The sequence below is a fragment of the Prunus dulcis genome, chromosome 2, assembly GCF_902201215.1.
Source record: "Prunus dulcis chromosome 2, ALMONDv2, whole genome shotgun sequence".
NCBI lineage: Eukaryota > Viridiplantae > Streptophyta > Magnoliopsida > Rosales > Rosaceae > Prunus > Prunus dulcis.
This window is the reverse complement of record NC_047651.1, coordinates 5,212,548-5,239,348: the sequence shown is the minus strand read 5'-3', so window position 1 is coordinate 5,239,348 and position 26,801 is coordinate 5,212,548. Positions and strand designations below refer to the sequence as shown.

Below are 26,801 nucleotides of genomic sequence, written 5' to 3'. Positions count from 1 at the left end.
GAGTATGAGAAAAAGTTCAATGAACTTTCTATACCACTAATCGAGGATGAGAATAAGAAATGTTAGTTGTTTACTAGAGGGTTGAAGGCCTCTATTAGAGATATTGTGATTAGCCAGCGGTTGACTAATTTTGGGGATTTGGTGATGTCTGCTTCGCTGATAGAGAGCAGCCAGATGATGGTCAGAGCACGGGGTGAACCTCGAAGGAGTTAGTTTGATATGGGTGGTCCCAGTCAGAGGTCATCCAAGAGAGGCAGCTACAGCTCTGGGTCATCTAGTGGCCTCAGTTATAGAGGTTTTCGACCTGGAGTCAGTTCTAGTGGAGGTTCCAACCAGAGTGGCAGTTCTGGGAACCGCTCCGAAGGTAGTACAGCTAGAACCAAGAGGAAGAATCCGCAGTGTGGTGAGTGTGGTAGGTATCATACTGGGATTTGCCGACAGGGTACTACTGGATGTTTCCATTGTGGCCAGTCTGGACATTTTTTGAGGGAGTGCCCAGTATTGCTTCAGGGTGGAGAGGCTACAGTCGCATTGCCTCAGGGGATAGGCACTCAGGGCAGATCACAGTTCGTAGGGGTCTCGTCCAGTGGTGGGGCCCAGACCAGTGTTGCTAGCCGAGGTGGTAGTCAGCAGAGGGGACGGGGTGGACGTTCCAGTGCCACAGGCAGAGTGTACAATATGTCCCAGCAGCAAGCTCAGGTGTCACCTGACGTGATCACAGGTATTTTACCAGTTTTTGTAATCCCTGCTAGAGTACTGACTGTCAAATGCAACTCGAAATAATTGCCATGTAATGGCTGACGGATCCCGATATCTCCTTTTAACACTCCCACCAATGTCTTGCATTCCTGATAAAAAAGAAAGTGGCCAAAGTTACCCTACAGTTCTGTGGAATGGCCATCACCTCCATGATCCACTCCATCCTCTCTATCCACTTTTCAGCCACTGCTGGGTCACCATCACCGTCAAAATCTATGGCCCCAATCCTCTTAGCTTGGTTATCATATCCTAGGGAAGGATCTCTGGATTGTCCAGTCATGGATAGAGCCTGGGTCGACAACTCCAAAGTTTGCTGAAAATTTAGATCTCCCGGCATAGTGGGCATGGGAGGTGCGGCCCCTGATGGGCCTCCAACAAAAGACTGCTCTACCGATTCCGGTACCGGTGCAGGAATGGGAAATTCCTCTTGCTCGGGAAGGGGATTCTGTCCCCTGACTCGGGACGACTCTCTGGTCCCTCTACGGAAGCCACCACATTTACGGCCCATGCTTACTGTTACAAGAAACAATTGTTTAGTAAAACGAGAAAGCACAAAGTGCGGAGTCTACAGGAAGTTAAACCTAATGCTCTAATACCAAGTTGACAGAACCCGACCCAAATTCTCCTTTGAAATCCGAGCTGAACCCTGTTTGTGATCGATACCTGGCAGGTGCCGAGTACAAATGACCTGGTTGCCCTTCTGGTTACAAACTTAATTTCATTTTAGCCTTGACTTCTACCGAAAATTCGGTAGAGTCTCCCCTATACTTTGTTCAATTCCCAAAATTACACCTGTCAAGACAAGCATATATACACAACCCAACTTCCAGCATGCATATATATACAATCAACAGTAAAGTTTGAGCCCATGGGCAATATCAGAGCATCTATACAGAGTAATTTACAAGAAGGACATTTGGAGGTCAAGGACCCTACTCTAAGCTGACGAGATGCAGGAAGCGGAGACTGCCCTGTGGTGGATTTCAGATGCACGTCTATGGCCTGGGGGAGCAAAACATTTAAAAGGTGAGTGGACCCAAAAACAAATTTTAAACAAAAATAGCATAAGAACATACTAACCCCACTGTAAAAACAATTATACAAAACTAATTCATTCTTTTAATCATATACATACTGAAATCAATGCACTCATATATATATATATATATATATGTCAATCATACTCATATCATTTTTAAACTCTTAAAAGCATTGAAATCAGTTTAAAACTACCACCTAGGTGTACCTAAGGGAACCTGTTTCTATAATTGGGTACCTAAGGTGGCTTAAGAAAATATAAAATTTCTGAAAGGTCTGATGAATAACTGAATTTTTGTTAAATCTAGAACTCTGCTGCCATTTTATCTGATATATATCTCAATCTTTACTTTCCACATCTTTTTAGCATTTTCAACTAGGCAGTATATAAATAAAGATATTTAACTTCAACAAATCATGCTCGCTGGACCTTTTGAAGGTCTCTCCTGTAGGTCAACTGGTGCCTGGGTGCTTGATTCAATTATCATAATAATATATATTAATAAAACTGCCCGATATAAATATTTAAATAAAACCCTGACCCCTTACTCCTAGAAGTGCATGCATCTAATTAAAGTTACTCCTATGCCCACATTAACGTTCCGTTAAACCTAGAACACAAGTTCCAAGAGTCTGGTCTCAAACGGCCGGTTGGTTTGGTCACAAACGCATGAACAAAGGTTCGAACCCATTGAACTTGGAAATCACACAAGATGCGAAATCCGTTCAGGGTTCATACGTTATCCAAATTAAGATCCGCGAATTCTTACGCGCTCGTGACAACACGAGGATCATTTTAGGACTGAGTGTGGTCCCCACCAAACTGCCCACGCGCCGGCAGCGGGTGGGTGGCTTAAGAAATTCCTGGCGGCCGGAAAAAACTCCAAACCGCAGGCCCAAACTCCTAACTTAGGTAAAACACACATTTTGGAACCACTTTTGTTCTTGGACCTACCCCAAAAAGTGGCCGGAAGTTGCCGGAATCACCCTCTCAAAACCGGCTGAAACCTAGATTGAAAAATTGAACGGTCTACGCTTGGAATTTCTGGAATCCTACCCAACCAGCAGCTAGAGCATGGAAAATAGCTAGAAAACCATACCTCACTCGTCCGATTTGGTGGCCGGATGAAGGAGAATGAAAGCTTGGAAGTTCTATCAACTTTGGCATGATCTCGAGCGTTTTCTGGCAAAAAACAGGGGTTCCAAGGGCAGGGACCGGTCGGGAAAGGAAGAGGAAGCAGCGGTGGTTCGATTGGGTCTGGTCTTGTCAGTCGGAGTGGAATGTGGCAGTGGTTATGGAGGAGAGAAGGTGACGGGTTAGAGAAAAAAAAAACAAGCGGGGGGGGGGGCGTTGTTGTCTGAGGAAGAAGAGTGAGGGAAGAGAGAGAGTCAGATTTTTTTTTTTTTTTAAATCCTGATTTAGAAAATTACCATTTTGCCCTTTTAAGTATTTTGACCGTATTTTCTTCGTTACAACTCCGATTCGAGTTCACTCCGTGTCTACGGACTCGTTTCGTCGCACTCTACGCAACGATGCAAGTGGAATAGTCAAATTCTTTCTCGGTCAAAAAGTCAACTTTTCCTTATTAGAATATTCTAAAGGCAAATGTGTCCTTTCTTCTTAATAGTTTAATAGTTAAATATTAATTAAGGTTTTGGTTATTACATGTGTAAATGGTTATAAAAATGCATCACATCCGTGGAGATACAAAATTAGATGCACATGCAATTTGCATTGCACTTCCAATGGTATGAAATATTAGAAAAAAATACCTTAAAATGTTTAAAATAAATTATAAATTTCTACATAGATATTTTTATGTTAGTTTGTAGATAAAATCATATGTTCTCCAAATTTAAACTTTTTAGGTCCATTTATTTGGAAAAATAAAATAAATCTAACACTTTAAAAAGTTAAAAAAAAAAAAAAGAATTATCACAAACACAAACTACTAAAATGCTATGAGAATTTGAACATAGAACAACTGATCTAGAAATAAAAGCTCCTTTTCATTCAACTAGTTGGCAATCCACCTTGAAATCTAATCCTGGTTTATCTCAAAAGCTGAAAGCTGTGAGGTGGTTCCTCCGTCAAAAGAAGACTTGAAATTTGGGAAAAAACAAAACGAAGACTTAAAAAGAAGAAAGCCTTCCAATCTTGACTTAGATGGTGAAAGCATTGACTATAGCGTTATCACAATGCTAGATGGACGAAGATCTGTTCGCCAACGAAGACATTGTCATGTAATTTGTGCCCATCAAATAATTGTGGTGGGACGAGAAGTTTTACAGCTGTCTGCATTCACTCTGGTCTGATATTTTGGAGAAAACCTGTCCACAGTGATGCCACCGTCAACATCAACATCAGTATGAAAACCAATAAAAGTATGACAGCTGGCATCTTGTCTCTTAATAGTTTTAGCTTTGTGATTTTGTGCGGTGAATTTCCTTTAAATTCAGAGCCTTGGCTCATCCCCCTTGCATTCAAGAGTGCCTTTTGTTTTCCACTTCAGAGGGAGCTCTTAGTTTTAAGTTTCTTTCCCAAGTTTGCGCGTTGCTTTCTGGGGTGTTGTTTATAACTCTAAAGGTTATGTAAGTATTTCTCTTTCATTTATTCGGTTCCTTTGTTTTACTTAACGTTACCTTATAGATTTGCTTACTACTTGCTTGATTACCTAATTTACGTCATTATCACTTAAATTAGGGTTACTTTGATATTGATGTGCTTTAAAAATAAGCTGCTTCTACTTTGCTACGAGAATAATCAATTGTGAAATAAAACAGTTAATCATTGGATAAATTGTATGTCAAAAAGTGTGGTGAGTAGTCAAACTATTTGGTAATTTGTATTAGAAGTAGGGGTGGGCACGGTTCGGGTTGGACCGATTTTTGCCTTAAATTAGAACCGATTTAGTACTATTCATTCGATTTAGTTTGGTTCAATTTTAATATAAAAAAATTCAAAAACTGTCCGGTTTGGGTTGAACCTGTTCGGTTTTGAACCAGATTAATTTTTAATACAATTCTCAACTGAAAATATTATTATTACTTGAAAATTAACAAATTATTCAATTTCATATAAAAATAAATATTAAAGTTGGAAAAGAGAGATATTTTGAAATTGAACTTGAAAACAATATTAGTTTTTTTTTTTTTTTTGTGAAATTAAAAAATATATATATATATTGAAATTATATAGTTTTCAATTTGACCGGTTTGGTTCGGCCCCGCTGATTTTTGAAGGCATGGAACTGGATCCAAAACCAGTCCAAACCGATCCGATTCGATTTTTGACTGGTTGTTGACTTTTTGGTCAACTCGATTTTTTTCCAATTTGATTCGGTGCGGTTCGGCTCGGACTTCCGATTCACCGATTTAAATGTCCACCCCTAATTAGAAGTGCTTATAGTGTGTATAATGACCACATAAAATATAATGTTGAAAGTGTTAATTTTTTTTTTTTTTTTGTTGAGAAAAAGAGAACTAACTACAGTACGTGTGTACTTATCTTTAAAACAAAATATCTTAAACTACACTGAGCACAAGAAGATACAAAACAAACTCTAATCTTTACGCCCTAGCTAGTCAATTCAATTTTCAAATAATCCAAACAATCCAATATTCTTATCACTAAAATAAAAGTAGTATATGCATATCACTAAATTCTCGAATTTAGCCCTTTCAAATCTAAAACTCATCTCTAGTAAGTAGGCTACATATGTCATGTCACTTGGCCAAACTCAGTCAGCAGGCCAAAGAGGCCAAATGATGAGCCAAACTTGGCAAGATTCTTGGATGGGCTGTATCTTTTATAATTTTTTTCTTCAAAAACTTGCAACGACTTCTTGCTTTATTGTATCTTTCAAGATGCTGACATCAGCTAGCCTTTTTTTAAAATCCATTTTCCAAAAAAAATCCTAAATATTGGTTTTTTTAATTATTATTCAAAAAATTCAAAAATTTTCGAATTTTTTTTCTATAAATACCAACCTCATTTCTACATAAGTTCCCACATTCTTTTCATCCTTCTATCTAATTTTTCAAGTTCTTTTCATCTTTTTAAGTTTTTAGTAGTTGTTTTTAACTTAAGGGTTTTTTTTTTGTAGAAATGGTCCTTGAACTATACCCGTAGTTACATTTTGGTCACTCAACTTCAAAAATAGCTGCAGAGGTCCCCCAATTATGTATGGTATTGCATTGCTAGTCCCTTTCGTCAAGTTTGTCTATTTTTCCGTTAAATCTATGGGTAAACTTGAAAATTCATTCCAAATATTTATAAAAACGAAATAACAAAAAATAAATAAATAAGGGTTATTTGTAGCAATGGTCCCTCAACTATACTCGGAGTTACATTTTGGTCACTCAACTCCAAAAAATGGTTACAAAGTCACTCAATTAGGTGTTGTGCTGCACCATTAGTCCCTTCCGTCAAGTCTCTCTAACAGTAGGGACTAATGGTGCAACACAACACTTAACTGAGTGACCTCTATAACTATTTTTGGAGTTGAGTAATCAAAATGCAACTCCGAGTATAGTTGAGGGACCATTGCTACAAAAAACCCTTAGTTATTTATTTTTTAAATTAATTTTTTGGTTATTGTTTTTCAATTGATGTTTATTTGTTAATTAAATTAACCAATATGGTTAAAGAATATACTAAAAACAAATAAAATATTGAAGGGGCTATGATTTTGCCCTCCACAATTGGAGATGGTAAAAATATAGCCCAACACTGTTTCTTTAAAAACTATAAATAATGGGCTATATTTTATGCGTGAGTTATGTTTAGCCTTCTATTGTTGGAGATGGCCTAAGGATTTCATTAAAGACTTTATATGCTTCTCAAGGAAGTAGATTTTAAAAGCATCCTTCCACCTGCTTATTAAATCTGTCGCCACTAACCCATAATTTTGAAAAGCAAAAAAAATCAACTTTCTCTTGTGTAACAACCAAACACCAAACACCAAAAAAAAAAAAAAACCAAAAAAACCAAAAAAAAAATAATAATATTAACCAAAAGACATTCGAACCGGCAATTGAGTGTGTGTGTGTGTGTGTTTTTTTTTTTCATCATATAAAAGACATTCGAACCTTTCAACTTGGATCCGTCTTGAACTCACTTTTCTCTTCCTGGTTTGCAGTCTCAAGAATTTCAGAATATGGAGAGATCTGGGTTCCTCTTGTCGAGAACATTGTTGCTGGTATACTCTGTTATATATATGGTCAACTTAACCGTAGCACTAGCAACAAAAACCAACATAACCACAGACCAATCTGCTCTTATTGCTCTTAAGGCTCATATCACTAGTGACCCTCAAAACATCTTGACTACCAACTGGTCTGCCACTAAAACCTCCAATATTTGCAACTGGGTTGGCGTTACTTGCGGTGTACACCACCTTAGAGTCACAGCCTTGAATCTCTCCTTCATGGGTCTCACAGGCATCATTCCTCCCCACCTAGCCAACCTCTCATTTCTTGTTAGCCTAACCCTCCAAAATAATAGTTTCCATGGCAACTTGCCCCAAGAATTGGCTGCTTTGCGCCGATTGAAGTTGATTAGCTTTGGATTCAACAATTTTATGGGAATCATTCCAGCATGGTTTGGGCACTTATCCAAACTTCAAACCCTTGGTTTGTATGGTAATCAGTTTTCAGGTCCCATACCCAATGCTATCTACAACTTATCTGCACTGCAAGTACTTGATCTTAGCAACAACCAGCTATCAGGTGGAATTCTTGGTGATCATTACTTAATATGATATAATTATGTAACCACATACAAGATAGCTGATATCTGCTAGTGTTTTTCCCCCTTATTCATTCTCTGGCACACATCCACATTTAACAGGTAGCATACCAAGAGAAATCGTGAAGTTAACAAAGTTGAAGGGGATATACCTTGCCTATAACAATTTTGAGGGTCTGATTCGATTATTAATTTGATCCAGTGATCATATATCTTACTCTTCTAGTTCCTTTTTTTTTTTAAATCTTCGCCATGCACCTATTTGACAGGTAAAATACCGAGAGAAATAGGGAACTTAACAACGCTGGTGGAGATATACCTGGACAACAACAATTTCAAAGGTACATAATATTGAGGGATCCCTCAAGGGACGCCTTGTGCGGTACACAACGAATTTTATTTCAATGATCTGAACTGTTTATTTTTCAAGTTTCATTCATAAATCATCCTTGCAAAATATTAGACAAATTAAAAATAATTAACACATCAATTTTGACTAACAAAATAGACGACCATGGACCTTCAAGAAAATACTAAAATGACAACAGTTAATTGAGTGGTCAAATGATTTCATATTCAAATGATTTTTTAAAGAGATGATCTTTGAAATAATATCTAAAAGATAGGCAGTTCAGATTATTGAACTACAATATGGAGTTGGCTATATGTATATATATAGTTTAGGATGGCTGATGAACCATGAATTTAATATATAGGTGTTGGTTTTTGTAGAAATTCCAAACGAGATGGGCAGTTTAGATAAGTTGGAGAACTTGTTCGTGCAGTTTAATACCCTAAAAGGGACTATTCCTGTGGCTCTATTCAATATGTCTTCTTTGACTAGTTTGGCTTTACATCTAAACAATTTGAATGGTAGTATTCCAGACAATGTATGTCAGCATCTTCCTCGTATTCAACTTCTTGATTTGACTGACAACAAATTTAGTGGTCCACTTCCCTCCAAATTATGGCAATGCCGAGAGATGCAAGTATTAGCGTTGAGCTCTAACAAATTCAGTGGAAGCATACCCAAAAATATTGGGAACTTAACCCAAATCACACAGCTTCATCTTGAGCTCAACAACTTGACAGGTACATGTAGTATTATCATGTCAGCTTTTCTTTTTTTTTGTTTCTTTTGAGACATTTAGAAACAATTTTGTTCCTTCTTTTAAAATCTGTTATCTTATTATGTGATTCTTATGATGATTTATCATGCAATGATGCTGAATTGTGGCAGGTGCTATACCACCAGAGATTGGTGGTCTTCAAAGTTTAGAGGTTTTTGTAGTCTATGGTAACAATCTAAATGGCCTGATCCCATCCACAATCTTCAATATGTCCATGATAAGAACAATATCGCTTGGTCTAAATCAGCTATCAGGTAGCCTCCCAGCAAACATAGGCGTTGGGGTTCCCAACTTAGAAAAGTTTGTTTTACCAGAAAATCAAGTCAGCGGAGCAATCCCCAACCTCTCCAATGCCTCTAAGCTCACCCATCTAGACGTGGGTAGAAACTCATTTACTGGGTTCATTCCTAGCACACTATGTGCATTAACAAACCTTCAAGTCCTTGGCTTAGAGATGAATACTTTGACAATTGATATTTCTACTCCGGAAGCAAACATTCTCTCTTGCTTGGCTAATCTTAGAAATTTGGCGGCAATGTACTTGACAGGTAATCCGTTAAATGTCACAGTTCCTGTTTTCTTTGAGAATCTGTCTACATCATTGCAAGATCTTCGTTTAGCCCTTTGCAACATGAGGGGTGAAATTCCTAGTGAAATTAGTAACTTGAGCAGCTTGGCAGCCTTGGACCTGGGTTACAATCATTTGAGTGGACCAATTCCAGCTTCACTGGGAAGACTACGTAATCTGCAAGGTTTGTATTTGGATGAAAACAAGTTGCAAGGATATATCCCACACGAAATTTGTCAACTCGAAAACCTGGTCGACTTATTTTTGGGTGTCAATCAACTATTTGGTTCTATACCTCCCTGTTTGGGTAATCTAGCCACATCTCTAAGAAGTCTATCATTAGAGTCAAATCTGTTAAATTCCACAATACCATCAACCTTGTGGGAAGTAGCATTTATATTACACATAAACCTGTCATCCAATTCTCTTACCGGATCTCTATCAGGTGATACTGGAAAATTAAAAGTTGTGACAGATATGGATTTCTCAAATAACAATTTATCAGGTCGTATACCAAGCAACATCAAGGGTTTGAAAGATTTGGTTAATCTCTCGTTGGCAAATAATAATTTCCAAGGCCCTATTCCTAGTTCATTTGGCGACTTAGTGAGCCTGGAAATCTTGGACTTATCCAAAAACAATCTTTCTGGAGTGATTCCAAAGTCTCTAGAAAGACTCTTACACCTCAAGTATCTGAATTTGTCTTCCAACAGACTCCAAGGAGAAGTTCCAACTGGTGGACCTTTCGAAAACTTCTCTGCTCAATCATTTCTCTCGAATGATGCACTGTGTGGCGCACCCCGACTGAATATTTCACCATGCAAAAGCAGTACAAAACACAAACCCCATTCCCGGAAAGTTGGTTTGTTCATCTTGAAATATATTATTCCAGGGATCATATCAGCAATACTCCTAGCGGTCTCCATATCGATGTTGATACTACACAAGAAAAGGAGCGTGCCAGTTGTAATAGAGGCTACCTTGTCACCTCAACTTCTTTGGAGAAGAGTTTCACACCTTGAACTTCTTAGGGCGACAAACGGATTTAATGAAAGAAACTTACTTGGAAGTGGGGGTTTTGGCTCAGTGTATAAAGGGACACTTTCAGATGGGATAGATGTTGCTGTAAAGGTTTTCAAGTTACAACTAGAAGGGGGTTTCAAGAGTTTTGATAGGGAATGTGAAATGCTAAGCAAGATTCGTCATCGAAATCTTATAAAAGTCATCAGTTGTTGCAGTCAAACTGATTTCAAAGCCCTGGTACTGAACTACATGCCTAATGGGAGCCTTGAGAAGTGGTTGTATACTGAAAACTCTTCTTTGAGTATCTTACAGAGGATGAATATAATGGTAGATGTTTCATTGGCATTGGAATACCTACACCATGGTTATCCAATACCTATTGTACATTGCGATTTGAAGCCCAGCAATATCCTACTAGATGATGATATGGTTGCACACGTTGCCGATTTTGGAATCGCAAAACTCTTGGGCGGAGGAGATTCTATGACCCAAACCATCACCTTAGCCACAGTTGGTTATATGGCTCCAGGTGATGTACTTACTAGTTTAATATTTTTCAATTTTATAATGTTGTCCTTGATTATGAAGAACTTAAATTATAATTTTCTTTTCATCATACAAATGAATATAATATGCCCGCGAGGTCTAGCCTAGTGGAAAATGACATTGACTTGCAGACTAGAGATCTCAGGTTTGAACTTTCATAGCATCATAGTTGTGTGTGTGTGAAAGAGAAATCCTCATTCCCTGTAGTTTAGACTATCGCTTGTAAAAAAAAAAATGAAAATAATATATTTCACACACACAAGTATAATTTAAATATAATTCGTATTGCAGAGTATGGAATGGAAGGAATAGTTTCAACAAGAGGGGATGTTTACAGTTTTGGAATTGTAGTGATGGAAACATTCACAAGAAGGAAGCCAACAGATGAGATGTTTGTTGGGGAGATGAATTTCAAGCAATGGATTACAAAATCACTATTACCAGATGCAATAAAAGATGGAGTTGTGGATGATAATTTACTTGGGACAGAGCAGGATGATGATGATTTTGTGAGCAAGAGGGATTGCTTATCATCCATTATGAGATTAGCTCTCGCTTGCTGTGCAGAATCACCAGAAGAGAGGATAAGTATGAAAGAAGCTGTAGCCACACTCAAGAAAATCAAGACAAAGTTTCTGAAGGACGCTGCAGGAGGTGCTCTGTTAAACCGTCCTCTTGTTCAGCACTTCAATTAATGAATTCTATGACATGTATGTTTCATGCACTTTGATTTTTAATTTCTGCCTTTAATTGATGGACCAAGTCATGCTTTTTGTTTTGATGTTTAACTGATTGTATGCTGGAGAGTGTAGACTGATTGTACAAAAATTTCGATATGGTCAAATGATATCGGATTCAAATTATTTTTTTGTAGAGATGAAGCTCTATGTATATATATATACACACACACAACAAGTGAACTCAATTCTTAGCAAAATAAACAAAATTATAAATAAAAAAAATCACTCAATGGTTGACAAGTGTAACTCCTATAACTCATTTTGTGTCCTGGAGACCAATAAATTTGAAGCCTGCTTTTATATGTTAAGCTTGCTAATTACTAGAGCTTAACGAAAAATTTTCTTCCCCTTTTTTTGGGTCGAACATGAACTTTCATTTAAAGGGCAGAGCCCACGAAAAACATACAAAGACACGGGAAGTCCCAAAACAAAACTAGGACTAACAAGCGACAAACATAAGCTAACACAGCAAACTGCAAAGAAACCAAACAAAGACGTCGCCCAACATTAAAGACACCAAACATCCTCCTTGAAGAGTGCAGCAACTCCACTGGGGATGGGGACAAGGAAGGCCATCCTTTTTCAAAACATGCACCAGTGAGGATGGAGGTTGAAAGACCTAAGTCACAGACTCACAGGGCTCATCCTCGTACACACAATTTTCACAATTTTCACTGCTACTTTATTAGCAGTTCTTGGACACCAAGACCAAGTAGCATCAATGAACTTTGGATGGCCAAGTTTATTAGCATCAATCTCTCCATTCCGTCTCATAATGAACATTTTGGAACTGATGTTACAATAGCAAAGGAGCACACCCTGCAAGGACATGCCTTAGCCACATGGAACGACATCAAGTGGTCCTGGGAAACCAAACCAATGCCTCCACATTTTGAACTAGCAGACCAAGCTGCATCCATATTAATTTTAACCTTAGGAGCCGTTGGGGGAGACCAAGTTCGATTCACCTGGTTTGTTGAGATAGAACGGAGTCTAGCATCCAAAGAAGCAGGTTTTGCTGCCATGAACTCAGAAACAGCATAGGAAGTTGCATAGATGACTTCGATTGGGGATGTCAATCGACCTTCAATTACTGCCTTGCAGCGAGTTTTCCATGTGTTCCAGCAAATAAAGGCAACATGGCAAGCGATTCTTGTTTGCTCTATCTTACTGAGCCGGGTTCGAAAAGAATTATCTTGAACCATCTGCTTAAAGTTGTGATCTCCCTACAAATATGGATGTTCAGGCTGCATCCAAACCAGATAGGAGCTAAGATTCTCTGTCCTGATTTTTTCTTGGGTTTGTTTCTCTCTCGCTTCCATAGCAGTGGGCCCAAACTATGAAGGGCCTATTGAGCTCTGGCCTATTGAGCACTGAAAGTTCAACTTTTCAGTTTCCCAACTGAGAATATCATGTAATCAACGTGTTTGAGCTTGAGCATGACACTCAAGGCGAATGGAGTAAAAATCAAGTGCAGGTGATATTGGTTAAGTATTTGACAATGTCAACAATAACAAATACATTTCAATTGCTTAAAGTACAAATTCAAAATAAACTCAAACTAATTTCTTTATCCATCTAAGGGTGCATAATTTGTTACGTGGAAGCCAACACGTAACAAGAAGAAGAAAAAAAAAAAAAACAAGTGAAAAAGTGAAAACCTGACTTTACCAGTTTGCTAGTTTATGTCCAGCACTGTCAAAAAGCATTTTTCGTGCTTCATTGGTACAAAAATTTACTTCACCTATTACAATTGGTTTCGCCTCAACTTTTTTGCCCTGCATGACAACAAAGGCAGTCAGAGAGGCAAGACAAACAGTGAGATCAGGAGAAATATAGATCATTTGGAAAGATTTCGGACCTTTTAAATTTTCTTTTTTATTCAATTCAATGCTTGACTAAAATTTGAGGGGGTTGTATTCAATTAAGATTTTAAAAGACTGTTTTGGGATAAATAAGTCTTGTGTATTCAATTAAGACTTTTAAATAATCTAAACAAGTCTTTTGGTATTCAATTAGGACTATTAGGATATTTTAAAGAGGGTGTCCAAATCTAGTGGTATTCAATCAAGATTTTAAACAAGTAACAAAAAGTCTTTTGGTATTCAAAAACCTGCTAATTTAGATGGATTTTTTTTTAATGTGGAAATTGTGTGACTTTTTAGTGGGAGGTATAAATACCAAATCCTATAAAAAATCTCACCCTAACCCATCAAACTTTTCACGTGAGATTGTTTTTGTCTGCTAGAGAAGATGAACAGCTGGGATTTGGAGTTGATATGAGTGCCGTTGAACTTCACTGAAAGCACTGTATTGTGCTTTCATTGCAGGATAAATCAAATCCAGGGTAGCCACAGTGATCAGGCTGCTTGTCTTCGAGTCGAAAAGGGAATTTGATAGGTGGACCAAAGTCTCCACAGCGTTTTTCTGAGCACTCATTTTGGCATGCTCCAATATTAACTTTGAAGCCTACCATGAACAACAGGATTTGTCATCTCTGACGAAATACTCAACTTTTCTCTGCACCTTGAACATCTAATCATACTCCCAATAATGACTCTTTTTTTCTTTTTCTTTTTTCCACTGGCAACATTATTCCACAAGTTAAGACATATAAAATCTCATTTCCCTGTTGACAAATCAACTCTACTCTGGAAAATGAAGGTAACAATACATTAAAAAAAATTTCATGTTGACGAATAAATTCCTGCCCACAAAATTTCTTTATATCTGTTAAAATTAATGCACACTTGTGTCTTGAATAATATAGAAAAATCTAGAATAATGGAGAATGAGCAAACCGACTTAGCAAAGTCGATGAATCAAAAATATCATAATATCAAAGTATGCTAGTATAAAATAATCAAAGTGCTGTAATATAATCAAAGGATCCTTGTCTGAAACAAAGGAAGCTGCAGTTGTGCTGGAAACCTCCCACTCTCTTTTTCTCCTAATCTTGTCTTGCAATGGCTGCAGGAAGAGTATCAGTTCCATCACGACTCATTGTCCTTGTAACAGTTCTTGGCTTGTACTGTGGAACTTTCAGTGCCAAGGAAGATCATCATCATAGGTGTGAACCTTCATCGTGTGGTGAAATCCAAAACATAAGCTACCTTTTTCGACTGAAACATGATCCAGAGAAGTGCTGTGACAAAATGTATGAACTGTCTTGTGAGAATAATATAACAGTGTTATACTTGTTTTCGGGGAAATACTATGTCCAGGCAATCAATTATAACTACACCATCCGAGTTGTGGATGCCAATGTTGATAACTGCTCCTCAATCCCTCGGGATTCTTCGACGGGCTATAACTACCATCGCCAGGATCCCTATAGCTTTGAGGTTAGGCAACTTCATAAGCGTGAAATTTCATGGAGCTTCTCTTTTCAAAATTCAGATCAAATTGAACTGTCAAAGCCTATAATTTTCATTACCGGTAAAACCCCGGTGAACTCACCTCTGTATGTGGAGACTGCTCCTTGTACTGATGTTATTAGTAGTCCCAGTTCTGCTCTGCCCCATTCCCAAGGGCATTCTTTTGTTATGGTTGGTCATGTTAATGCCTCAGATTTGAGGGAGTTGTGCCGCGTTGAGCTTATGGTTAGGGTAGGACATCCTGGCCGGGTACAAAGGGCACGAACCTTTCCTACATAGACATCCACAATGAACTGGTCAAGATTCTAAAATTCAGTACATTGTGATTAACAAATTTCCAAATTCTATATTCTATTCTATATTTTTATATACTAAAACCCAATGCAACTAAACACTGTAGCTAAACACAGTGTAATGACGGAAATGCCCCTCATTTTTCTGCTGTTTTGTTTTTTTTTTGGGAAATAGCCCTAAATGCCACTAATTTTATAATTGTAACTGAAAATACCACCCATTTTCAATTTTTGTACAACTATCACCTATAAATATAAAATTATTGTACCCTTATTGCTATTTCCCAAAAATAAAACCCTCATCAGGTCCAGCCCTTCCGTCATCTAGGGTTTAGATTGCCAATTCCCCAATCAAAACACCACCCCAATCCTGATTCAAATTACACCAATATTTCTGTAATTCGGCGGTAAAATCATCATGGGGAAGAACGACTTCCTAACCCCAAAGGCAATTGCCAATCGGATCAAGGCCAAGGGACTTCAGAAGCTTCGATGGTACTGCCAGATGTGCCAGAAGCAATGTCGAGACGAGAACGGCTTCAAATGCCACTGCATGAGCGAAAGCCACCAGCGACAGATGCAGATCTTCGGCGAAAACTCTAATCGCATAGTCGATGGCTACTCCGAGGAGTTCGAGCAAAGTTTTCTCGATTTGATGAAACGAAGCCACCGGTTCAGCCGTATCGCCGCCACCGTGGTCTACAACGAGTACATCAACGACCGCCACCATGTTCATATGAATTCGACTGAGTGGGCCACGATAACCGAGTTCGTGAAGCACTTGGGGAGGACGGGTAAGTGTAAGGTTGAGGAGACGCCAAAGGGTTGGTTCATTACTTATATCGATAGAGATTCGGAAACCCTTTTCAAGGAGAGGTTGAAGAACTTTGTATTTTAACTTTGTATATTATATGGAAATTCGTACTGCATATATCATCTGAATATGCAGATTCATCCATCATTGCGGACATTGTTTAGAGCTGAACACATGTGGGAGCTCTCCCACTTTTGGGCACTGATGCATGAAGCAATGGATTATTTTTTTCCTTCAGGAAATTTTACTACCATTTAAGAGGTTTTATTTCTTCTCAATAGTCATTCCTGGGTAAACAAATATTTCTTGTGTGCTTTTATGGTAGGTAGTTTGGGGTTTCTTTGGTATGAATAATATGATTTCTTTTTTGGGTATATGAGACTTCTTTGACTCACTCTATTGCCTGCATTCTTTTTCAGTTGGTTGTGGGGTTGAGTCTTCACCCAGTTGATGTCTGAAAGTAGGTGCTTGGTAATGGAAAAGTTGAAAAGCATATTAATGTGGGATGAGATACTAGGTACAGCAATAGAGGTGTTAGGATAGTTGTGTTGTGTCCTCGTCCAACTGCTGCCTCTCAAGATTGATTTTGCAAAGTTGGTATGAAAAATTCTTTATGTCAAATCATACCTGCCTATTATGTATGCCCTGGTTCTTTTGACACCAGTCTAGAGCCTCTGTGAATGGTTTTCTGCTTGTGGAAACCAACGGTTCTCATTGCACATGTATTCCATGGTTATGTTTCCAATATTTTTATGCACTGTTACACGGTTCTTTTTGCAATACATATTTTCTGTGGATGAACAAGTTGGGGATTGGCACTTGTACATCCTTTTCCATTATTATGTATTAGGGTTGAGAGAAATAGCTGTATTTACAATGGAAAGATGCACAAAGAGGCTAGTAGCTATGAGTTATTAAGTTGCTAAAGTAAGGGCGTGTGCTCATGTTCGTTCTGCTGCCGATTGAAGCCTCTTGGAGAGTTGCATCTCAATACCTTCATCATGCTTCATGTATTAGAAAAATTATAGGTTCAATTGTCATTGTAATCAGAGTAAAAGCAATTTGATAGCATGCAAGATAGTGTTCTCTCTTGCTCTGCTGCTATGAAATTCTTATTTACCGATTGGCAAAGAAGAAAACATAGTTTCGACAAAGTCAATACATCATTACAAGAACCCTAGAATACACTAGCGGAACTAGGACAAAGGCTACAGTGGGCTGTAGCCTAGGGAGGTTTTGGGGTTAAACAAAAATCAAACCTATATATTTGCCAATTAATTTACTGTGGACCTTGCATTTTTGTACCCAATATTTGATAGCTGCCTTCTTTTGAACGAAGATTCATTGAGGGAGAGAATTACTTTCCTTTTGAATATGAATCGATGTGCAACTCCAACTATCATTTCAAAGGTCAACATCAATTCATGCTAATATAAGGATGGATAACAATTGTCGTGTCCATGAGATTTGAATTCAGGATTACTTTTCAACGAAGTGGAGACTCTGTTATTAGACCAAATGGCCATTGACATACGATATAATAGCAATATTAGGCCAATACATGTACACTATGAGGCAATATTAAAGCAATATAACCACAATACGATAGCAATAGTATTACAATATCACCTATAAAAATATAATTATTGTCCACTTATTGCTGATTTTTCACATGTTCAGAAATTTTGTTCTCTCTTAGCTCACTCGGTTCTCTCTCTCTGGCACATCTCTCTCTCTCTCTTTGGTATGTGTCTATCGCAGCTCTCTCTCTCTCTCTTGGCTCTCTCTCTCTCTCTCTCTCTCTCTCTCTCTAGTGCAACTCTCTCTTTGCTCTCTTTCTGTAGCGCAGCTCTCTCTCTGTCTCTCTCTAGCTTCGTTCTGCCTCTTTCTCCCCTTATTCGCTCTGTCTCTTTATTCATACCTTCCTTTTTTTGTAAATTATTTTTTAGTTGTTATTATTTTTTAAAATAATTTCTTACAATGTCTTACGATGCAATTATGATGCACCTGACTGCCTATTTTTGAAACGCATGTTGTTTCTTTCTCCTCCTCGTCTTATTTTTGAATGCAATATGGCCCAAACCGTAAACCCATTGATGAGCCGTAGTCAATATACATACACTAGAGAGGCAATATTAGGGCAATATAATGGCAATACGATAGCAATAGCATTACAATATACATGCAATACGATGGCAATATGCATACAATATGTATACAATACACAGGCAATATTAGTACAATACACATGCAATAGGACAGCAATATTAAGTCAATCTACATACAATACACACACATCCATTACAGACTACAATTTAGACATGGAAAATAAATCGCCACCGAACCCTAACAGTACTATCCCAAGAAGCAAAAATTATTTCTTTCATAAAACTTGACAATTCAATTGTTATTACATAGTCAACCAATCTTTGCTCTATTACATACATACTTCCTACCTATAATTATAAATAATGGAGAGCTCACAAATTCTACTAATTTTGATCTTAACTTCATCAATTTGTTCTTCGTTGTATGAGTTAGCTCTCCCTTCTTGCACATTTTCCAAGTTGTTCTGTTCTCCTCCCGTGTAGCAATATCAGCAACAACAGGTTATCTACAGATCTGAAATCATAACTGCACATGATTCTCAATTAGCAAAGAGGAAAACCATTTTCTTTTATAACTTCGGTTCTGAAATATATAACAAAATGCAAATACCTTTGCTTCTGAAAAGGAGCAAAAGTTTGTCAACCAATTCATAGTAAAAACGAAGAAACTAGTGAACCTAACCAGAGAAATGCTAACCTGCAAAACCAACTCCAATACTTTAACCACATCATTAATACTTGAGATTTTCTTCTCATGGATTATGATTAGAGGATTTTCCAATTCCTATCAGCACATACACAAGTTTGAAGATAATCATCATCAAGCAAAAAGGGACTTGAGGTGCTGCTAACTTTAACAAGCAGCCCTCTAACAGTTTCAAGACATAGTTATCACTGAGTCAAACTAAAACTTACACATTTCTGATTGTTCTGGTTGGTGATGAAATAAGGGGATATGTAGCCCCTATCTAGCTTCATTCCCTCAACAACCTCCAACTCATTGTCCAATGTTTTCCCATCCTGCAGAAATTAACATAGTGTGAAGCTTACATGTTTTGGGTATCATTTGGGAATAAAAAACTAAAATAAAATTATTTGCCCTCCAATATATTTCTGTAAAAATTTCATAAGACCCATACATACCTCACTTTAAAACAACAATAAAAAGAAGCTGATATCATCCAGATTTCAGCCCTTGCAATACGGTAACTACACTAATATGCCTATGACAAATCTGCTGACTAGAAACAGACATAGGCAAATAAAGTCACATACCCATCAGCACAGCCACTGTCCAGGTCGTGATGAGATACAAGCCAATAGACGACCACCACCAAATTGCTCTTCCAAATGTTGGTCAAGGGCGCAAATCTGTTGACGCTTCTCCAACTTTCTTACTACATGGTTGTTCTTCTTCACCTCCTCAGAAACGGCAACAGCAGCATCGCCTTCCTATCAAACAAATAACACAAAATGCCATCAAAGACAGTAAAGTTCATTGCGCATGTGTGTGTCCAAAAATAAAGTTCATTACCAGAAAAGCTCCTTTATTTCATTTTGCAGGCATAGTATTCTTGTTGATCAGTAAAATCAGAGGACTTAAGCTGCTCCAGTGGGACTACCACTGACTCAATTCGCCCAAACAAGCAAGCACTATGAGATCCTCTTGGCAAAACTAGACAACCAATAACCATAAAAAACACCCAAACCCTGTCACGAGTAGTAACTCTCCAGATTGCATGTGCATTACAGGCCACTGCCCCCCTCCATTTCAGCATGCAGGGAAACTCAACCAATTCTTCCAGCATGTGTACTTTGTCTTTATCAAACGAAATCAGAGAACCACAATTTTAAAGATTCTAACATAAATGAATTACCTGAAGTTTAGTAATCAACCCTTTCTTCTCTTCTTCAAACTCTCTGATCTAGTATTCAGAGAAAAAAAAAATATAAGAATACCTAGCAGTGAAAGGATTAAAGAATGACAAAATCAGACAATGAATAAACCGGCTAGCATACCTGAGCCCTTAATTTCCTAATCTGTCCTTCTTGAGCAGCCTGCTTTTTTGAAAGCTCTTCACCTGGTACATAAAAATGCAAAAATGAAGGAATTTCCATAATTATTGATATGATTGCATAAAGAAACCCTCCTTGCATCCACAATAGAACATTGGCTACGTTGAAATTCACTATGAGGCACAAAATATGTAGAACATATTGAGCTTCTCAAGAGAAACAGAGACAGACAGGGACAGAAAGAGACCTTCAGCCATAACTTGATTAATTATTTCATCCTTTTCCTTCAGAAGAGCAGCTGCATCACTTTTCTTATTCTGCTCCCGCCGAAGCGTGTCCCTTTCCTTTGTAAGAGCATACACCTGCAATCATAAGTTGGCATAGCCCCTCCAATTATCAGGAGCTGAATTAAAAATAGGCAAGTACCAATTTCATCAAAAACATAACGGGCACATATAACCCCTAGATCAATCCAAGCACGATTATAAACAAGACTTTATGAGAAGACCTACCTTCCTTTCAAGTGTTGCAACCCTTTGATGGTATTCCTCTCGCAGTGACTCGACTTCTGCATCATTGGATTTTCTCTGTTCAATTATTTTCAGAGATGGACAATGAGGGGTTGATCCGAATTCTGATTGATCTGGAGAGAGAAGGGCCGAAGAGAGAGATAGAGGCAAGAGAATTGAGAGAGAACCTAATTTCTGAAAAACCACAATAAAAATGTATTTATAGGCGGTAGTTGTAAAAAAATTGGGAAGGGATGGTATTTTTAATTAAAATTATAAAAAAAGGTGGCATTTTAAGCTATTTCCTACTTAATAACTCATAGCTACTAGCCTCTTTGTGCATCTTTCCATTGTAAATACAGCTATTTCTCTCAACCCTAATGCATAATAATGGAAAAGGATGTACAAGTGCCAATCCCCAACTTGTTCATCCACAGAAAATATGTATTGCAAAAAGAACCGTGTAACAGTGCATAAAAATATTGGAAACATAACCATGGAATACATGTGCAATGAGAACCGTTGGTTTCCACAAACAGAAAACCATTTACAGAGGCTCTAGACTGGTGTCAAAAGAACCAGGGCATACATAATAGGCAGGTATGATTTGACATAAAGAATTTTTCATACCAACTTTGCAAAATCAATCTTGAGAGGCAGCAGTTGCGACGAGGACAAAACACAACTATCCTAACACCTCTATTGCTGTACCTAGTATCTCATCCCACATTAATATGCCTTTCAACTTTTCCATTACCAAGCATCTACTTTCAGACATCAACTGGGTGAAGACTCAACCCCACAACCAACTGAAAAAGAATGCAGGCAACAGAGTGAGTCAAAGAAGTCTCATATACCCAAAAAAGAAATCATATTATTCATACCAAAGAAACCCCAAACTACCTACCATAAAAGCACACAAGAAATATTTGTTTACCCAGGAATGACTATTGAGAAGAAATAAAACCTCTTAAATGGTAGTAAAATTTCCTGAAGGAAAAAAATAATCCATTGCTTCATGCATCAGTGCCCAAAAGTGGGAGAGCTCCCACATGTGTTCAGCTCTAAACAATGTCCGCAATGATGAATGAATCTGCATATTCAGATGCTATATGCGGTGTGAATTTCCATATAATATACAAAGTTAAAATACAAAGTTCTTCAACCTCTCCTTGAAAAGGGTTTCCGAATCTTTATCGATATAAGTAATGAACCAACCCTTTGGCGTCTCCTCAACCTTACACTTACCCGTCCTCCCCAAGTGCTTCACGAACTCGGTTATCGTGGCCCACTCAGTCGAATTCATATGAACATGGTGGCGGTCGTTGATGTACTCGTTGTAGACCACGGCTGAACCGGTGGCTTCGTTTCATCAAATCGAGAAAACTTTGCTCGAACTCCTCGGAGTAGCCATCGACTATGCGATTAGAGTTTTCGCCGAAGATCTGCATCTGTCGCTGGTGGCTTTCGCTCATGCAGTGGCATTTGAAGCCGTTTTCGTCACGACATTGCTTCTGGCACATCTGGCAGTACCATCGAAGCTTCTGAAGTCCTTTGGCCTTGATCCGATTGGCAATTGCCTTTGGGGTTAGGAAGTCGTTCTTCCCCATGATGATTTTACCGCCGAATTACAGAAATATTGGTGTAATTTGAATCAGGATTGGGGTGGTGTTTTGATTGGGGAATTGGCAATCTAAACCCTAGATGACGGAAGGGCTGGACCTGATGAGGGTTTTATTTTTGGGAAATAGCAATAAGGGTACAATAATTTTATATTTATAGGTGATAGTTGTACAAAAATTGAAAATGGGTGGTATTTTCAGTTACAATTATAAAATTGGTGGCATTTAGGGCTATTTCCTTTTTTTTTTCCTTGCTGCACAGTAAATTGGCGAAACTGCCCTTGACTAAACAGCTTCTTTTGTTTCCGTTTTTGCCCCTCCTCCTTCGTTGAGAGGGTTTGGTTCGCAGAGACAGAGCCCTGGCTTCAGTTTGTTTCCAACCAGCTGGTTTGGGGGCAGCCATGGGAGAATGGTGTTCGTTGCTGGAGATGCGTTGGAGGCCGTCGATTTTCCTGCAACTCTTTCTGATCAATTGGAGTTGCTCCAGGAAAAACCCATCCTATCCATCCATCAATGTCTCTCTTCTCTCGCACTCCATGGCTATTACTGCTGCTGTTGTGCTTTCTAGGGTTAGTATTAGGATTTGGGGACGCTTTCAAGGTGCCCCTCAGGATCAAGGATGTGCTTCCGGTTCTGCCACGTCAGATATCGTGGCCGGTGCTCAACAATTTCCACAGTGCTGTGGATTTGTTGCCTTCTTTTATCGGGTCGGTGACTCCCGACAATACATCAATTGAATGGGAAGGAGCTTGCTTTTCTGGTAACCAGGCTCGGCTCGAGTTCACCGAAGGCGATCGGGACAAACCCAATTTGGGAGGTGGCGTTCTCTATCTCAAGGTTCGGTCTTTATCTCGGTTTGAGCTATTGAATGCTTTTTCTGATTTTGATTGGTTTTGTCTTCAATTGAGTTAATTGTATTGGATGCTCAGCTTTAACATGAGCTGAAATCAGTTCATGGTAATCTTGGTTTGGACTTCTGACTGAGCAGTGAATTATTGTAAATTTAGTTTCTGGGGTTGATTTTGTCAAATTGGTTCTTTTACAGACTTCTTACATATGCTTTTGTGCAACTTACACTCTTTTAGTTAAACATAATGTTATAAATTAAATCTCATTGTATATATAAACAATCTAACTTTGTCTACACAATTTCAAAACCCGCAGCATCGCGCGGGCTTTTCTGCTAGTTTACTACTATACTTCAGTTTGAAACATGTCAAGATTCTAAAATTCAGTACGTATTATTTCTGTTGGATAATGCAGGCATCGCGGAAATAATTTTTGGCTTTTTACGTAGTACGTACTCCTATCATTTCGATTCTTCTCATTTCTTCAGTGATCTTTTCGAAAAAAACGTTTAATAGCTCACAGTCTAAACTCAATCTGTTTTTGTTCTATGTTCTTGCAGGTATTTTCTATTTCTACATTCCACCCCTTGGTGAGTAATGTATTGTCTTCTTTTTTATTATACTCTCATGTCAAATAAGTGATCTTTAGCTGTAGAGAAAAAGTGATTATAGAACCAAGTTTGAATTAGAAATGGTGGACGCAGGTGGACGCAGCAGTGCTAAAATTTTCATTGTTTTTGTTTTGCAGCAATATTGTTGCTTGCGACAAGAACTGCAGTCGGAGTTCCATGTGTGATTGTGCTTCTTATCTATAAGTTGAAAAGGCGGCACTTGTCAATGTATGGCCCTATAGAAGAATTCTTACAAAGTCAAAACAACCTCATGCCAATAAGGTACTCCTACTCGAATGTCAAGAAAATGACCAAAGGATTGAAGCACAAATTGGGTGAAGGAGGTTATGGCTCTGTATATAGAGGAAAGCTTTGAAGTGGCCGTCTTGTAGCAGTTAAAATGCTGGGTAAGTCCAAAGGTAATGGGCAAGATTTTATCAATGAAGTTGCTACAATTGGAAGGATTCATTATGTAAATGTGGTGCAACTAATTGGCTATTGTGTTGAGGGATCAAAGCGTGCTCTTGTATACGAGTTCATGTCAAATGGGTCTCTTGATAAACACATATTTTCTAAAGAAGAACCCTCATCCTTAAACTACAAGAAATCATTAGAAATTTCACTTGGAGTTGCTCGTGGTATTGACTATCTTCATCAAGGATGTGAGATGCAAATTTTTCATTTTGATATCAAGCCTCACAACATTCTTCTTAACGAGAATTTCGTTCCAAAGATTTCTTTGGGCTCGCAAGATTATGTCCATTAGATGAGAGCAGTATAACTTTGACTGCAGCAAGAGGAACCATTGGATACATAGCTCCAGAATTGTTTTACAAAAACACAGGAAAGCTGACATCTATAGTTTCGGAATGCTATTGATGGAAATAGCAGGCAAAAGAAAGAACCTGAATGCGGTTGCAGCTCATTCAAGCCAAATATACTTTCCTTCATGGGTTTATGACCAATTCTTTGAAGGAAAGGGCATAGAAATAGAAGATGCCACTGAGGAAATGAAAATAACAAAGAAGATGCTTATAGCTGCATTATGGTGTATACAAATGAAGCCTACCGAGCGTCCTAATTCGATGCGCAAAGTAGTAGAGATGCTTGAAGGAGAGATTGAATCCCTTCAAATGCCTCCAAAGCCTTTCCTATATCCACAAGATAAACCAGTGGTGGATGATGAAGACAATTCAGAGACAACATGGTCATCAACACAATCCAACAATGATGCTGAAGAGTCAGCAAGTTCATTTAAAAATGTTAATGAAATAATGTAGCCCAGTCAGTTAGTCTGTATTTATGCTATGTACAAGAAAAGGCTTGTTGGCTGTTCAACTCTGCAGGAGCAATAATGGTTCTTTCTCATACATAAGGATGTAACTGAGAATCAGGGAACAGAGTGGGGGATCAGAGAGAAGTAAAATTATCAGATAATATGGATTTTTTTTATTTTTTATTTTTGATGAAGAGATAAAATGGATTTTGATAGACTGAAAAAGAGGAATATTAAGCCGACGCCAAATACCTATAGGATGATTAAGATAAGAATGATTACTGATTTTTCTAATTAGTAAGTTTAAACTTCGATGTTTTAGACAAAAATCCATACTCCAAGTTAGCAGAGAATCTTGCAGATATACAGTTAAATGCATAGGTGCAACTTTTATGCGTGCGTGTGAAAAAGGGGAGTGGGAGGAGCATTACTGGAGGTCATATGCAACATGTACTTTGGGCCATTCTCCATTTTGGTCCCCATAATTTCAATTCAATTCAGTCATATCCCTGTAGTTAATTGAGGCTTGCAACTAAGTCCAATTTGGATATGAGACTGTTAATATAGATGGAAATCTCGATTTGGCTTTACAGAACACTTAATATACTCAATACACAAAAAGAAAGTTAGGCCATTAAAATTCTTCAGCAAAGAAGTCCAAGAAGAAGCTAAAAGCTTAATCCTAGTCCAGACGAGTAACTTCAATTTTTCCTTGTTTCCCTAAATAACCACCGTAGTCCATCCAAATCTAACACGCAACGTAATAGCCAAAACCGTCCACCTCCAAGAGTAACCAGCTTTTTCTGGCTCCTAACAAATAGCCCTTTGTCAACGACAAAAAGTAGCTCCTAGGACACACCAGCTCGAATCCAAATTCCGAACACCTCCAACAAGAGAGCCCGGGTTTGCCTATTGAAATGTCAATGTAAAAGATGTGGTCTGCCAGCATTTACCCAGAACAAAGACACATAGGTTTTGTCTACTCTAGAAGTTTCAAAATTAATTGTAGCAGTAAATTTTCAGTTGAAGATAAACAGGGAAAACAATATTATAGTAACAATAACAATGTTATGAATAAACATCCTACATAAGTGAAAAAAACATCATTATGAAATAGAGTACAACATCTAACCGGACTACAGCTTCATTGCCATGGAAAGCTGCGGCATGTGCAAGTATATATATATATATATATATATATATATATATATATATATTATTTTTTTTGACCAATTGCTTCTTTATCAAATATGGCATCATATAAAACAACTGATGATGCTCCCTGAGCAATATATTTCCCAACAGAATCCGTATCAATTAGAAGAACAAAGTATCAACATAAGTAATGTGGTCTGATGCTCAAAGCCAATAAATCATATCTTTCTTCAAGAACATGATGAACTAGATCAGATAAATAGGAGCAAACTTCCACTACTGAAATAAAATTAGTTAAATATAACTACAAAGGTTTTCTATATGGTTTAAGTTTGTAGACCCAAAAAACAGTTATCACGATGCAAGCCCAAAGAACTTTTCCTTCATGCAACCCTTAGCAATATCTGCTTATCACATAGAAGAGAAGAGCAACCCACCGGGCCGATGGAACTACCCAACTTACATAGATCAGCTAGCACCATATGCTTTTCACCCCCTCTGCACCGTATGTATTTCTCACTTTACAATAAACTAAATATCTTCCCAATACTAACACAAAGTGATGGAGTAGAATGGAGTTTTAAAGGGAACAGGAGAGTCAATTACCAACCGAATGTTA

The 26,801-nt window shown here is 38.0% G+C and overlaps 3 protein-coding genes, 1 long non-coding RNA gene and 1 pseudogene across 4 annotated transcripts; 4 read left to right on the top strand and 1 right to left on the bottom strand.

The window, feature by feature from the left end:
• The first annotated feature begins 4,298 nt into the window (after positions 1 to 4,298).
• Positions 4,299 to 11,648, top strand: LOC117620395 (receptor kinase-like protein Xa21). Its single transcript, XM_034350581.1, has 7 exons — positions 4,299 to 4,384; positions 6,939 to 7,527; positions 7,649 to 7,720; positions 7,816 to 7,887; positions 8,279 to 8,638; positions 8,787 to 10,796; positions 11,105 to 11,648. Exons 2-7 carry the CDS (start codon positions 6,957 to 6,959, stop codon positions 11,506 to 11,508), a joined length of 3,489 nt encoding a protein of 1,162 aa, XP_034206472.1. The 5' UTR covers positions 4,299 to 4,384; positions 6,939 to 6,956; the 3' UTR covers positions 11,509 to 11,648.
• A 3,993-nt stretch (positions 11,649 to 15,641) lies between these two features.
• LOC117617991 (KIN17-like protein) lies at positions 15,642 to 16,121 on the top strand. The gene has a single exon (XM_034347629.1). The coding sequence runs from the start codon at positions 15,642 to 15,644 to the stop codon at positions 16,119 to 16,121; it is 480 nt and encodes a 159-aa protein (XP_034203520.1).
• Positions 16,122 to 16,146: 25 nt separating this feature from the next.
• Positions 16,147 to 16,879, top strand: LOC117617491. Its single transcript, XR_004584349.1, has 2 exons — positions 16,147 to 16,298; positions 16,457 to 16,879. It is a non-coding gene; the product is annotated as an uncharacterized LOC117617491 (long non-coding RNA).
• A 1,520-nt stretch (positions 16,880 to 18,399) lies between these two features.
• On the bottom strand, positions 18,400 to 21,330 carry LOC117617490 (chaperonin CPN60-1, mitochondrial-like). The gene is made up of 8 exons (XM_034346876.1): positions 21,301 to 21,330; positions 20,674 to 20,865; positions 20,409 to 20,523; positions 20,165 to 20,226; positions 20,023 to 20,070; positions 19,061 to 19,165; positions 18,756 to 18,929; positions 18,400 to 18,671 (listed from the first exon to the last, which is right to left on the bottom strand). The coding sequence occupies exons 3-8, from the start codon at positions 20,416 to 20,418 to the stop codon at positions 18,666 to 18,668; spliced, it is 405 nt and encodes a 134-aa protein (XP_034202767.1). The 5' UTR covers positions 20,419 to 20,523; positions 20,674 to 20,865; positions 21,301 to 21,330; the 3' UTR covers positions 18,400 to 18,665.
• Positions 21,331 to 22,701: 1,371 nt separating this feature from the next.
• On the top strand, positions 22,702 to 25,202 carry LOC117617990 (annotated as a pseudogene).
• Positions 25,203 to 26,801: the final 1,599 nt, after the last annotated feature.